Source organism: Notolepis coatsorum (assembly GCF_963971535.1).
Source record: "Notolepis coatsorum genome assembly, chromosome: 5".
Classification (NCBI taxonomy): Eukaryota; Metazoa; Chordata; class Actinopteri; order Aulopiformes; family Paralepididae; genus Notolepis; species Notolepis coatsorum.
Window position 1 is genome coordinate 125,877,195 of NC_140169.1, and position 12,794 is coordinate 125,889,988.

The 12,794-nt window shown below is 44.9% G+C and overlaps 1 protein-coding gene across 1 annotated transcript; it reads left to right on the forward strand.

Moving 5' to 3' along the window:
- The first annotated feature begins 9,175 nt into the window (after positions 1 to 9,175).
- Positions 9,176 to 10,836, forward strand: lyrm2 (LYR motif containing 2). The gene is made up of 3 exons (XM_084314009.1): positions 9,176 to 9,230; positions 10,002 to 10,142; positions 10,240 to 10,836. Exons 1-3 carry the CDS (start codon positions 9,186 to 9,188, stop codon positions 10,318 to 10,320), a joined length of 267 nt encoding a protein of 88 aa, XP_084170135.1. The 5' UTR covers positions 9,176 to 9,185; the 3' UTR covers positions 10,321 to 10,836.
- Positions 10,837 to 12,794: the final 1,958 nt, after the last annotated feature.

Genomic DNA, 12,794 nt, shown 5'->3' on the forward strand with positions numbered 1-12,794 from the left:
CAGGAGGGGTACACCTCTGCAAATAAGGGGTATTGTTTGTCTAGCAGTACCGAACTTGCGTGCTACACTCTTTTTTTGTTTAATTTCTTTATTACAGGAAAAGTAGTATGTACATTTACATTCGTCAGTATTATACATTCTCCATCTTTTCATCTTTTCTTCCCCTTTCATTTCCCCTTCCCCTCCTTCATACCCACCCCAGCCCCCCCACATCGAGGTTTTGAAGACACATCTGCAAAACATCCAAACATACAGCATAGTTGCTACTGGGAAAGAAAAACAAAAAACAGTATAGTTTCAATAGTATCAATCAGACCTATCTGTATTATGCACAAATATTTAGATACAAAGAAGCAAAGAAAGAACTAAAAAACACAAAAAGAAAACTCTCCAGCACGGCTGTGGCTGTGGAAGAACTTCATCAATGAGGTTATTTCACTCCTTTCCCTACCCCTGCCCATATTATGTGGTAATTCTTGAGTAGTCTAACCTTCCGCAGCTGCGTCTCCCGTTCCCCTCTCCCTCCCCCAGTTACCCACCCAGCCCCCGGGGGTCTCATTCACACCCATTCATACCAGGACAGTGAGGGGGGGGGGGGGGGGGGGGGGGGAGATTAGAAAATAGGAATAAAATAACAATAAAAATTAAGGAAGTGTAGTTAGAGGTGTAAAGCTCTATCCTTTCTAAGTCTCTTCGTTGATAGTCAAGGTATCGATGTGTTGCAGAAATGGTTGCCAGGTCACTTGGAATGTTTCAAGGGAGCCCTTTAGGGAGAATCTGATTAGCTCAAGCTTAACGCAATGTAGTATCTCATGTATCCATCTGTTGTGAGTAGGTGGGGAAGGGTGTATCCACTTAAAGAGAATAAGTCTCCTAGCGAGGAGGGTAGTAAACGCCACAACTCGTTTTGCAGCCCTAGATATTATCGTAGGGGTATTCGGGATTCCGAAAAAGGCAGTGAGTGGATCTGGGTCTAACGCCACTCCCAGGACCCTGCTCAGTGTATCGAATATTGTAGTCCAAAACTCTGTGAGTTTGGGGCACGTCCAGAACATGTGCATATAATCGGCTGGAGATTGTTTACATCTATTACACGCATCCGTTCGATCCAGATATATCTTTGCTAACCTCGCATTGGTGTAGTGAACTCTATGCAGTATCCTCCACTGCAGAAAACTGTGTCTTGCACATATAGAGGAAGTGTGTACCAGGTCTAGTATATGATCCCATTGTTCATCTGTAATGACAATTCCCAGATCCTCGTCCCATTTGGCTTTCAGGGAGTCTAAGCAAGTTGGGTTCATCCAAAATATTTTATCATATAAAATTGAGACGAGCCCTTTCCGCCCGGTACCGAGCGATAGGAGAGGGTCAGTCCTAGAGTCTGGAGTACGGCCAGGGAATTGTGGGAATTGGTTCTGAACAAAATGTCTGATCTGAAAAAAACGGAAAAGGTGGGAATTTGGGAGACAAATTTTTTTCGACAATTCTGCAAACGACGAGAACACACCTCCGGAGTAGAGGTCATTAATGGTTAGCAAACCTTTGTTTGCCCAGCTTCTGAATACAGGATCAGAGCAGGATGGCAAGAATCGGTGATTACGAGAGATTGGAGCTAGCCCTGACGGAGCGTGCAGGCCAAATTGTTTCCTAAACTGACTCCAGATTTTCAAAGTTTCCGTCACAATTTGGTTCTGAGCCACCTGTTTAATAGGGACCGAAATGGGTAATTGGGATGTTGCCACAGACCAGAGTGAGTACTTCGAAGAGGAGACTTCCATCCGAACCCATTGGGGTTGGTCTTCTTCCTCCCTCCTGGTCCTCCAAAAAAGGAGTTTGTTTATATTACATGCCCAGTAGTAATAGCGAAGATTAGGCAAAGCCAGACCACCTTCCGATTTGGGAAGTTGCATAATCGTCCTCTTAATACGTGCTCTTTTGTTACCCCACAGGAATGAACCTATGAGTTGATCAATCGAAGTGAAAAAGGCTTTATTAATAAATATTGGTATATGCTGAAAAGCGTATAGAAATCGGGGTAAGACCACCATCTTTATCAGGTTAACCCTTCCCAGAAGCGAGAGGGGGAGAGAGGACCATCTCGTCAGATCTAGCTTAAAGCGCTCCAGCAGAGGACGGAAATTCTTTGCGAAGAGTTCCGTCTGTGATTTGGCCATAAAAATCCCTAGATATGTGAATCCTTCCGTGGCCCTTTTAAAGGGGAAAAGCGATTGAGGAAGCCGTTCCGCAGACGCATTAACCGGTAAATATTCACTTTTCTGGAGATTGAGTTTGTATCCAGAGAGCTGCCTATGTTGTTCTAGAATATCAAGGATAACAGGGATGGACGATGACGGATTGGAGACATAAAGTAGGAGATCGTCGGCATACAATGATAGTTTATGAACCAGGCCGAACCTCTCAATCCCCTCAAATCTAACCTCACTGCGAAGCCAAATGGCTAAGGGTTCTGCGGCGAGCGCGTAGAGCAAGGGAGAAAGCGGGCATCCTTGACGAGTAACGCGATAGAGCGCAAACTGGCCCGACTTGGTACCATTCACATTGATCGAGGCCACCGGGGACGAGTATAGGAGTCTTATCCATGAAATAAAACCCGGTCCCAAACCGAATTTCTCAAGAGTATGGAACAGGTACCTCCATTCCACTCTGTCAAACGCTTTCTCAGCATCTAGGGAGAGTACCATTTCTGGCGCGCCAGTCGTGGTTGTGAAAAGGATATTTAGCAGCCTCCTGGTGTTAAAGAAGGATTGACTGTCCATGATGAAACCCGTCTGATCCGGGTCTATCAGGAACGGGACCACCTTCTGAAGACGGCATAAAAGGACCTTAGCCAATATTTTACAATCCACATTAAGGAGGGAGATTGGTCTGTAACTGCTACAAAGGAGAGGGTCTTTACCTTTTTTGAGCAGTAGGCAGTGGTGCAGTCGCGGTCACACCCGGTTACACGCCGTGTTACCAGATCACTGAGGCAGAAGTACGCGCGATCGCGCACGGATGTGTACTCGCGTGTACACGCGCACAAAAATGCGCTGTATCCATTCGTTGTGACTAGTACCCGGCCACCGTTTTACATAACAAAAAGCGCAGGTAGACTAAGTGTCTGGGTGTTGGCTATCTGAATGCATCTCCCCCTTCATTCTGTGTGACACAGGCAGTGGAGGTGAATACTAATGTGGCTCGGAATTCGTGATGGGGGTCTACCTGCTTATGATATTGAATCAAGCGTCTGTGCTGCGCGCCAGCTTTCCACGCGCACATTCACACAAATAGAGAGCAAGAAGAGCTTGTATGATAGAAAGATTGCACTTGCGTATATGCGCTTGTGTGTGTGTGCGTGTGTGTGTGCGTGCGTGTGTGTATAAATCAGTTCTGTGCGCATGCACGTACCCGCGCGTGCACGTGGCGTGGCGTGTTACCAGTTCCCATATTAGGACTGCACCACTGGCAGTAGGGATAATGACGCCTCTGATAGCGTCGGTGGCATTTGGCCCTTTAGAAGGGAGTCGTTATATACTCTCAGTAGGAAAGGAGCAACCAACACGGAGTACGTTTTATAAAATTCTGTAGTATAGCCATCTGGCCCGGGTGATTTACCACTTTGTAAAGATTTGATTGCCTCAGTCACTTCAGAGATGGTTATAGGCGTGCCTAACTCTTCAGCTTCCGCTTTATTCGCCTGAGGGTACTTGAGAGACTTGAGGGGGTTTGGGCGATCCCAGTCCTGCTGTGAAGATTCCGACGTGTAAAGTTTGGAATAATAGTCAGAGAAAATTTCAGAAATTTCCATAGGGTCTGTTGTAGTGACACCTAATTGGGATTTTATCCTGGGAATCAGTCTAGAGGCACTCAAAAACTCGTGCTTGGTACGCAAGTAATTTTCCGGCCTTATCCCCCTGTTCGAAAAAACGTTGCTTGGTGTGCAAGAGTAGTCTCTCGATCTTACTAGTTGAGAGCAAGTCATATTGTGATTGGAGCTGGAGTCGTTTCTTGTATAGCGCAGGAGTTGGTTTAGATGAATACTGGATGTCCAATCGTTTAATCTCATCTGATATATCCGTTAATTTGGATTGTTCCTGCTTCCCAAAATGAGAGGTAAAGGAGATGGCCTGTCCGCGGAGATATGCCTTAAAGGCCTCCCAGAGCATGTCACTGCCAACTTCAGGTGTGTCGTTTATCTCAAAGAAGACTTTTATTTGTGCATGGATAAAATCCGTTCAGGCTCAGATAGTAAGTGGGAATTGAATCTCCAAAATTTAGAGGGTGTTCTACCCTGGGGGAAGTTAATTTCAATGGATGTCGGGGCATGATTGGAAATGACTATACTATGGTACTTAGTAGCGACTACATTATGTAGTAGTTTTTCATCTAGCAAAAAGAAGTCTATCCTCGAATACGTGTGGTGGACATGGGAGAAGAAGGAGAAAAGTTTATCGGTAGGAAATCTTGCTCTCCAAGGGTCTATAAGGCCAAGTTGTTCCATATGAAATTTCAGGATGTTTGCTGCTTTGGAGATGGTAGTTCGTCTATCCGAGGACCTATCCAATTCTATGTTTTGGACCTGGTTAAAGTCTCCTCCGATAATTATGTGATGATCATTAAGGTTAGGTATCGAGGAAAATAAGTTAGACACAAATTTATCATTGTCCCAATTTGGCGCATATATTGAGGCCAAAACCACTGGAATGTTTTGCAGCCTGCCCGACACTATAACATATCGTCCGTCAAGATCAGTTAGAATGGTGGCAGGCTCGAAGGGTACATCCCTATGTATAATGATTGCAGCTCCCCTGGCTTTTGCTGAGAATTTAGAATGAAAAACGTGTCCCATCCATGCTCTCTTAATGCGGGGGATATCTGAGGTGCAGATGTGTGTCTCCTGTAAAAAACAAAGGTCACCCTTGAGGTGTCGTAGATGGTTAAGTACCTTATTAGCCTTGATAGAACTATTCATCCCTTTGACATTCCATGAGACGAAACGGATGTTCCTGCCCGTTACTGCCATGTTCTGTCAAGTATATACATACCTGATTTGAGAAGATAAAACATTAGAAGAGAGGAGAAAGGTAGAGGGGGATAGAGAAAAGGGGGGGGGGGGAGTTGACGCACACACATACACCCACACAACCATACACAACCATACTCACCCGGGGGTACATCCCTTGGTCCCTATGGGAACAGCAACGCGTGCTACACTCTTGAGTGCATATTATTATAGACATATTAGCATAGTAGGTATAGGCATAGTAGCATAGTACATAGATGGTATACTAGTAGCAGTTATACATTTATGAAGGGGTTAGAGGTCCCTTAGTTGGGTCCTGATCCTCAATTATGTGACCATTCTCTGGCTAACATGTTTTGATGATTGATTTGACATCTATAGACCTTTTATATAAAAGGAAACAATTTAAATAGCCCGCTATACCCCTCCCAAAAATCCTAGTGAAAGTAACAAGTTTTACTTCCAAAGACACCAAAATGTCTATAACATTTGTATGAAATCAGTGTCTCACTGGAGTCACTGAGTCACTTGTCAGAATGTCTCAAGCCTAAACTCACAACATGTATTATTCTTCATCACCCTGTTCAGTGTTTTCCAGTAATTGTATTACTTTCTCAGTAAAGTAAGGCTTTACAGTTTCCAAAATAGTAATTATTACAGTTACTAATCCAAGTAACTCTGTGTTACTTACATCGTTGCCATAATGCAATGTGTTTTTGTCTCCTGATAACGCCAGGCCTGGACGCGTCTATTCGAAACCCAAACGGTTCATGCTTCCGCGTTCGCCTTTTGCGCTCTGATTGGCCACTGACCTACGCTAGTTTTGCCCCCGCGGTATGAGCATAGAAATAATGCGTGGACACTTTGAAATGGGTATCACAGTAGTACGCCCTACTGTAGAACATATTAGCATGACATCTGAATGCGTGGACACTTTGAAATGGATATCACAGTAGTAAGTCATACTGTAGAACATGACATATTAGCATGACATCTGATTTATTAATGCCAATACTAGCGATTAGGGACAAACGCAATAAGGTACAAGTGTAAATCATGGATTAGTCACTCAGTTTAAACATCAGACGTAGCTCACCTCGTTCGTCTGCTACCTATGGATCCTATGGTCACAAGTTCAAATCACTCTTGGTTACATTTTTTTTTTTTATGTTTAATTAATTTATCCACTCTGGTTGGATGGTGTGTATGTATATGTATGTATTGTGCTGTATAATGACAATACATTTGAATCTAATCTCATTTTGAAATCGCAAAAGGCAAACGCGGAAGCATGAACCGTTTGGGTTTCGAATAGACGCGGCCCGGACTGGCCATCGGGACGTTCGGGACGAATCCCGATGGGCCGGAAGTAAAGTAGCTTACTAAAGTAGCTTACTACAAAAACCTAGGGGTCCGCAAGGACGACTTCAAGCTGGAAATGGTAACAACAGATAAGGTACTCAAAAAACTGAGCGCCCTCCAACCTAACAAGGCCACTGGCCATGACAACATCCCCTCCAAATTCCTCAGAGACTCAGCAGCCGCCATCACCCCAGTCATCACACACATAATAAACCTCTCAATAAAACAGGGACACGTCCCCAAGGACTTCAAAATTGCGAGGGTGACCCCTCTGCACAAAAAGGGCAGCAAATTAGACCTAGGCAACTACTGCCCTGTTTCTATTCTCACCTCCATCTCGAAAGTCATGGAAAAAAAATTCTACAAACAGGTCGAAAAGTACCTAGTGGAAAAAAATCTAATCTACGAATTCCAATCTGGCTTCAGAACATCCCACTCCACTGACACATGCCTTCTCTATTTGAACGACCACATCAAACAAGAGGTGGACGCGGGCAAATACTGCGGCATGGTCATGCTGGACCTACAAAAGGCCTTCAACACTGTCAATCACTCCATTCTTATTGACAAGCTAAAAGCAATTGGTTTTGATAGTCTATCAGTGAGCTGGATGCAATCCTACCTTGAGGGGAGGGAACAGATGGTGGAGGTAAACGGTACCCTATCCCCCCCCCCCTCACAGTAAGCTGTGGTGTTCTACAAGGAAGCATACTAGGACCGCTACTGTTCCTAATTTATGCAAATGACATGTCGTCAGCTTGTGGCTGCAACTTGTTCCTGTTTGCGGACGACTCAGCCCTGCTGGTCTCTGACAAGAACAAGTTACAGGTTGAAAAAACCCTCAGCTCGGAACTAGGCAAAATCTGCATATGGCTCGCTGATAACAAACTATCATTACACATGGGCAAAACAGAGTCCATTCTCTTTGGTTCAAATAACAAACTCAGCAAGACCGACGGCTTCTCAGTTACAGTGGGTGACAATATTGTCACAAGGAAAGATGAAATTACCTACCTGGGTTCCATCCTAGAGGCTAATCTTTCCTGTGACAAAATGGCATCCAATGTAATAAAAAAAGTCAACCAACAAACTCGATTCTTGTACCGGATCTCCTCTCTGGTAAACAAGAATACCCTGAAGACTCTGGCAGAAGGGTACTACGACTATGCTTGCACCTCATGGTACCAAAGCACCTCAAAGGCACTAAAACAAAATTACAAACATCTCAAAACAAACTGGTCAGACTACTGCTTGACCTGACTCCTAGAACCCACCTCACCCCTGCCCACTTTGACAACCTAGGATGGCTTAGAGTAGACGACAGAGTACAGCAACTTGCAATGGGCCTGGTCTACAAGATACACTACACGTCACGACCAAGGTACCCATGTACAATTGTACATGTCAAAATACTTCCCAAAGGTCAGTGAATACCACGATCACAACACCAGAGGGAGCTCCACAAATCATGTTAAACTCAGATTCGGCTCAAACAAGTGACTAAACACGTTTCGCAATTATGCCACATCAATGTGGAACGCCCTACCCAAAACTGTAAAGGAATGTGAATCACTACCCACTTTCAAAAACCCTCTCAAAGAACACCTACGGGAGACTGCAATTCGAAACTGGCCCCTGCAAATGGCCTAACCCAACCCCCTCCAATGTACAGTAAATTACCAAGTATGGCTTTGTCAATATTCCAATGTACAGTGTACAGTGTCCCCCACCCACCCCCTACCCAACCCCCCACCCCCACCCCACCCACCCAACCACCTCCAATGTACAGCCCCCACCCACCCACCCAACCCCACCCCACCCACCCAACCTCCTCCAATGTACAGTTTCTACGTCAAATGTATATACTCTCTTTTCTGGACTCTTTTTGTATCACAAACAGTACTGTATTTGCAAATCTGGTATGTCATAAATGTATAGATGTAGCAGTACTGTCTATCTGTATGTCGTGTGTGTCATATATGTTATGATGAATTGAAAATGGGGGACCCTGATGTAAACAAGACGAAAGTCTTTCTCTGGTCTGCATCCCCTTAGCAATTGTATATATTGAGCTGTACTGTACCCATTCTGCAATCTGTTAATAAAGTTTTCAATCAATCAATCAATCAATCAATCAATCAATCAATCACTTTCTTCATAATATGATAAAAACATAAGCATGTTGATATGGTCTTGATTGACATTCAGAGTAACTAAAAAAAACTTGCCTTAGAGAGGAAATTGATCGCATTCTCATTTCACACCAAAAATCAACTGTTGGGATGAACGGTTACAGACCAAGTCAAACATACTGTAGCTCTATGTACAAGTCAAGATTTTTAGAATTGAATGCATGTTCCAATAAAATAAAGTTTGTGGTCGTAAGAGACATGTTATGTTCATTCTACAACCATACTAAATATTCTACATACATCTGCAGAAGACAACTACTAGGAACTCATCACTGTGTCTGTTAGGAGTAGGCGGATGTTTATGAAATGTTATTCACCAATGTGAATGTGTTTTGTAATGTGGACATACATGCAAGCAAACAGAAGTTATATTTAAGAAGCTGTTTCTTCATACCACCACGATGACAAATAATGATCATGAATCATGATAATAAACCGTTTCAATTATGTTTTTGTTATGATTGTGCTGGTGCGGAATGATATCTGCTGGTTATGCTTGTTCTCCTCCAGTCCACGAGAGGGCGGCAGACACTGGAAATGTTTTGTAGAACATTGACGCGTGTAGAGAGCTACCGTCACAACATCCGCTGCAACGTTTCAACACGATGGCTAGTTCAAGGTTGCCCCCAGCAGCACTTACGTTGAAACAGGTAAAATAAGGCGTCGGCTATAATAGCCATCTATGGATGAACAACTTGTCAGATGTAGATTAGCATCAGTGGATATTATGTCGCGTAATGTTGGCAGCAAATGCAAAGGCTGTATGATCTTTGAGCTTGTCCGACAAAGACACACTCGGCGTCTCATGCATATCATAAAACGACAGGGAATTGATGTGCACAGCTGTTATAACCAATCAGAGATGATCTGCCACGTCGGTGTACGTAATTTAAAATGAAATGTATAACATTAAATGATTATTATAGCTGACCGGTGTCCAGATATACCTCTGATAGGCGAATCAAATGCTTCTATAATAACCTAACTCAAAGATATGATTTTACACTTAGTATAATTCTGTAATAACCCCACAGGAGAGCATGTTTGCCATTCTAGTAGAAGTTTAGTTTTGTAACCTGAGATGAATGAATGAATGAAAACTTTATTTAACATATTGCAGAATGGCTACAATACAGTACGGCTCAATACACACAATTGTTAAGGGGATGCAGACTAGAGAAAGACTTTCGTCTTGTTTACATCAGGGTCCCCCATTTTCAATTCATAGTGAAACGGTGAGGGGGCCAAGGCTGTTTTTGGTCTGGACAGGCTCTGGGCTGACTAGTGTTATGAGACTTAAAACTCACCTGCCTCTCGATTTGCTGAAAAACATAGTGGGTCAACATTGAACTCTGGACCCCCTGCTTAGACTGTGGCATGTATAACTCTTATAACGTTACATCTTATTATCTTTTCTTCAGTTTCTACAAAGGCACAAGGTCTTGGGTATTTACAGGAACATGTTGAGGGCCATTCGGCTGGTCCCAGATGATACAGACAGGAAATACCTCAGGGATTGGGCAAGAGACGAGTTCAAAAGGAACAAGAATGCCACAAACCAGGTAAATTCATACATCATTATCATATTTTCATCAGTCGTGCTGTTGTGAATTTTGTCCTGTTCTGTCCACTACTTCCACGTATTCTCCTTGACTGCAGGACGCTGTCCGTATGATGATCACACAAGCCAAAAACCACCTGGAGGACCTACAGAAATCTCTCGCATTGGCCAAGAGTTAGAACAGCTCCATCAATAGACTCCAATTGGTTCAGAATGCATCCGTCCAACTTCTAACTCACACCAAATCCTGGCACCACATCACCCCAGTCCTAAAAGACCTCCACTGGCATCCTGTCTCCCACCACATCAACTACAAAATCCTGGTCCTCACCTACAAAGCCCTTCACCAACTAGATCCTTCCCCATATCTCACAGACCTCCTCTCCCCCTACCAACCCTCTCGTCCCTCAGATCTACCTCAGCCTGGCGTCTCTCCACCCCCAAGTTCAACCGTGGCAGTTTTTGAGGACAGAGCCTTCTCTAGGACAGCTCCCAGGCTCTGGAACTCCCTCCCACAAGACAATAGAGACTCAGTCTCTCATAGTTTTCCAATCCAGCCTCAAGACCCATCTCTTCTCCACCGCCCCCTTAGCCCAGGGATTAAAGCAAAAAAAAATCTCCTGACTGAACTTTTTTTCAGGCCAAGTCATATTCTTATTTTAACCTCCACTGTTTTTTTTTTTTTAAATAGCGTTACCGTTTTAACCCTTTCACTGCCACACTACAGAAGGTTAACCCTTTACTATCACACTGCTGACAGTTAACCGTCGGTAGTGTGATAGTAAAGGGTTAACCTTCTGTAGTGTGGCAGGGTTAACCTGCTGTTGTGTGGCAGTGAAAGGGTTAACCTTCTGTGTATTGTCGCAGTGAAAGGGTTAACCGTTTGGTAGTGTGGCAGTGAAAGGGTAGGAGCCTACTTGTAGAGCTACTGTCCACTCCTGACTGTGACTATAGACCCTACTGTTGTGGTTGTTGTGCCAGGCAGGGAGGCTGTGTGCTGGAGAGCGTGAATGCAAGTCTTGTGGCTAGCTTCTGATTGATGGCGAGCTAGCACCCTTTTCCCATTACTTGGAACCATGAACTAAAAGGCTTGTTATTATCATACAAACAAGGGACTAAACACGTTTCGCAATTATGCCACAACAATGTGGAACGCCCTACCCACAGACGTAATAAAATGTGAATCCCCAGTGTTTCCCACAGGATTTAGTGAGACTGGTGGTGGGTGAACCTCTGCCCCTCTTTTTTTTTTACAAAGTTAAATGCATCAATCTGGTGCACTTTGAGAGCAAAATTAAGAGGCTAGATCTATGATGAACTTTGTGCTCAAAACACAAAATCGACTAGACACTAGAGCATACATTTGAACCATCAAAGAAATTAAGCAAAAGTGGTTACCTGTGTTGAACTAGTTTATTTTTTAGAAAATAAAAAAACAGACTGGATTACTATTACGACTACTACCACTGTCAATACTACTGATCCATCCCTATTGGCAAACTTTATATTTATATATATATATATTTTTTTATAAATATTAATCAAAATGTTATATAAATATAATCAAATTGACGGTCTCAAGACGGAACGCTTTAATGCCCCCTCCATCCATCAATGCTGGTGTGTTTGTGTTACGCTTGTCTGTTGTTTCCGGCTCACTACCACCGCCCCTTAGTGTGAAGCCACCGCCCCTTGGTGAAGCGTCCCGCCCCTTAGTGTGAAGCCACCGTCCCTTATTGTGAAGCCACCGCCCCTTAGTGTGAAGCCATCGCTCCTTAGTGTGAAGCCACCGCCCCTTAGTGAAGCGTCCCGCCCCTTAGTGTGAAGCCACCGTCCCTTAGTGTGAAGCCATCGCTCCTTAGTGTGAAGCCACCGCCCCTTAGTGAAGCGTCCCGCCCCTTAGTGTGAAGCCACCGCCCCTTAGTGTGAAGCCACCGCCCCTTAGTGTGAAGCCACCGCACCTTAGTGTGAAGCCATCGTCCCTTAGTGTGAAGCCACCGCGCCTTAGAGTGAAGCCACCGCCCCTTAGTGTGAAGCCACCGCTCCTTAGTGTGAAGCCACCGCCCCTTAGTGTGAAGCCACCGCGCCTTAGAGTGAAGCCACCGCCCCTTAGTGTGAAGCCACCGCCCCTTAGTGTGAAGCCACCGCCCCTTAGTGTGAAGCCACCGCCCCTTAGTGTGAAGCCACCGCCCCTTAGTGTGAAGCCACCGCCCCTTAGTGTGAAGCCACCGCACCTTAGTGTGAAGCCACCGCCCCTTAGTGTGAAGCCACTGCACCTTAGTGTGAAGCCACCGCCCCTTAGTGTGAAGCCACCGCCCCTTAGTGTGAAGCCACCGCCCAGCCCCTTAGTGAAGCCACCGCTCCTTAGTGTGAAGCCACCGCCCCTTAGTGTGAAGCCACCGCACCTTAGTGTGAAGCCACCGCACCTTAGTGTGAAGCCACCGCCCCTTAGTGTGAAGCCACCGCCCCTTAGTGTGAAGCCACTGCTCCTTAGTGTGAAGCCACCGCCCCTTAGTGTGAAGCCACCGCCCCTTAGTGTGAAGCCACCGCCCCTTAGTGTGAAGCCACCGCCCCTTAGTGTGAAGCCACTGTCCCTTAGTGTGAAGCCATCGCCCCTTAGTGTGAAGCCACCGCCCCTTAGTGTGAAGCCACC

Coding starts and splice junctions, on each gene's coding strand:
- lyrm2 (XM_084314009.1), top strand. CDS start 9,186: ATGGCTAGTTCAAGGTTGCCCCCAGCAGCACTTACGTTGAAACAG. Junction 9,231..10,001: donor CAGCACTTACGTTGAAACAG/GTAAAATAAGGC, acceptor TCTTTTCTTCAG/TTTCTACAAAGGCACAAGGT. Junction 10,143..10,239: donor ACAAGAATGCCACAAACCAG/GTAAATTCATAC, acceptor CCTTGACTGCAG/GACGCTGTCCGTATGATGAT.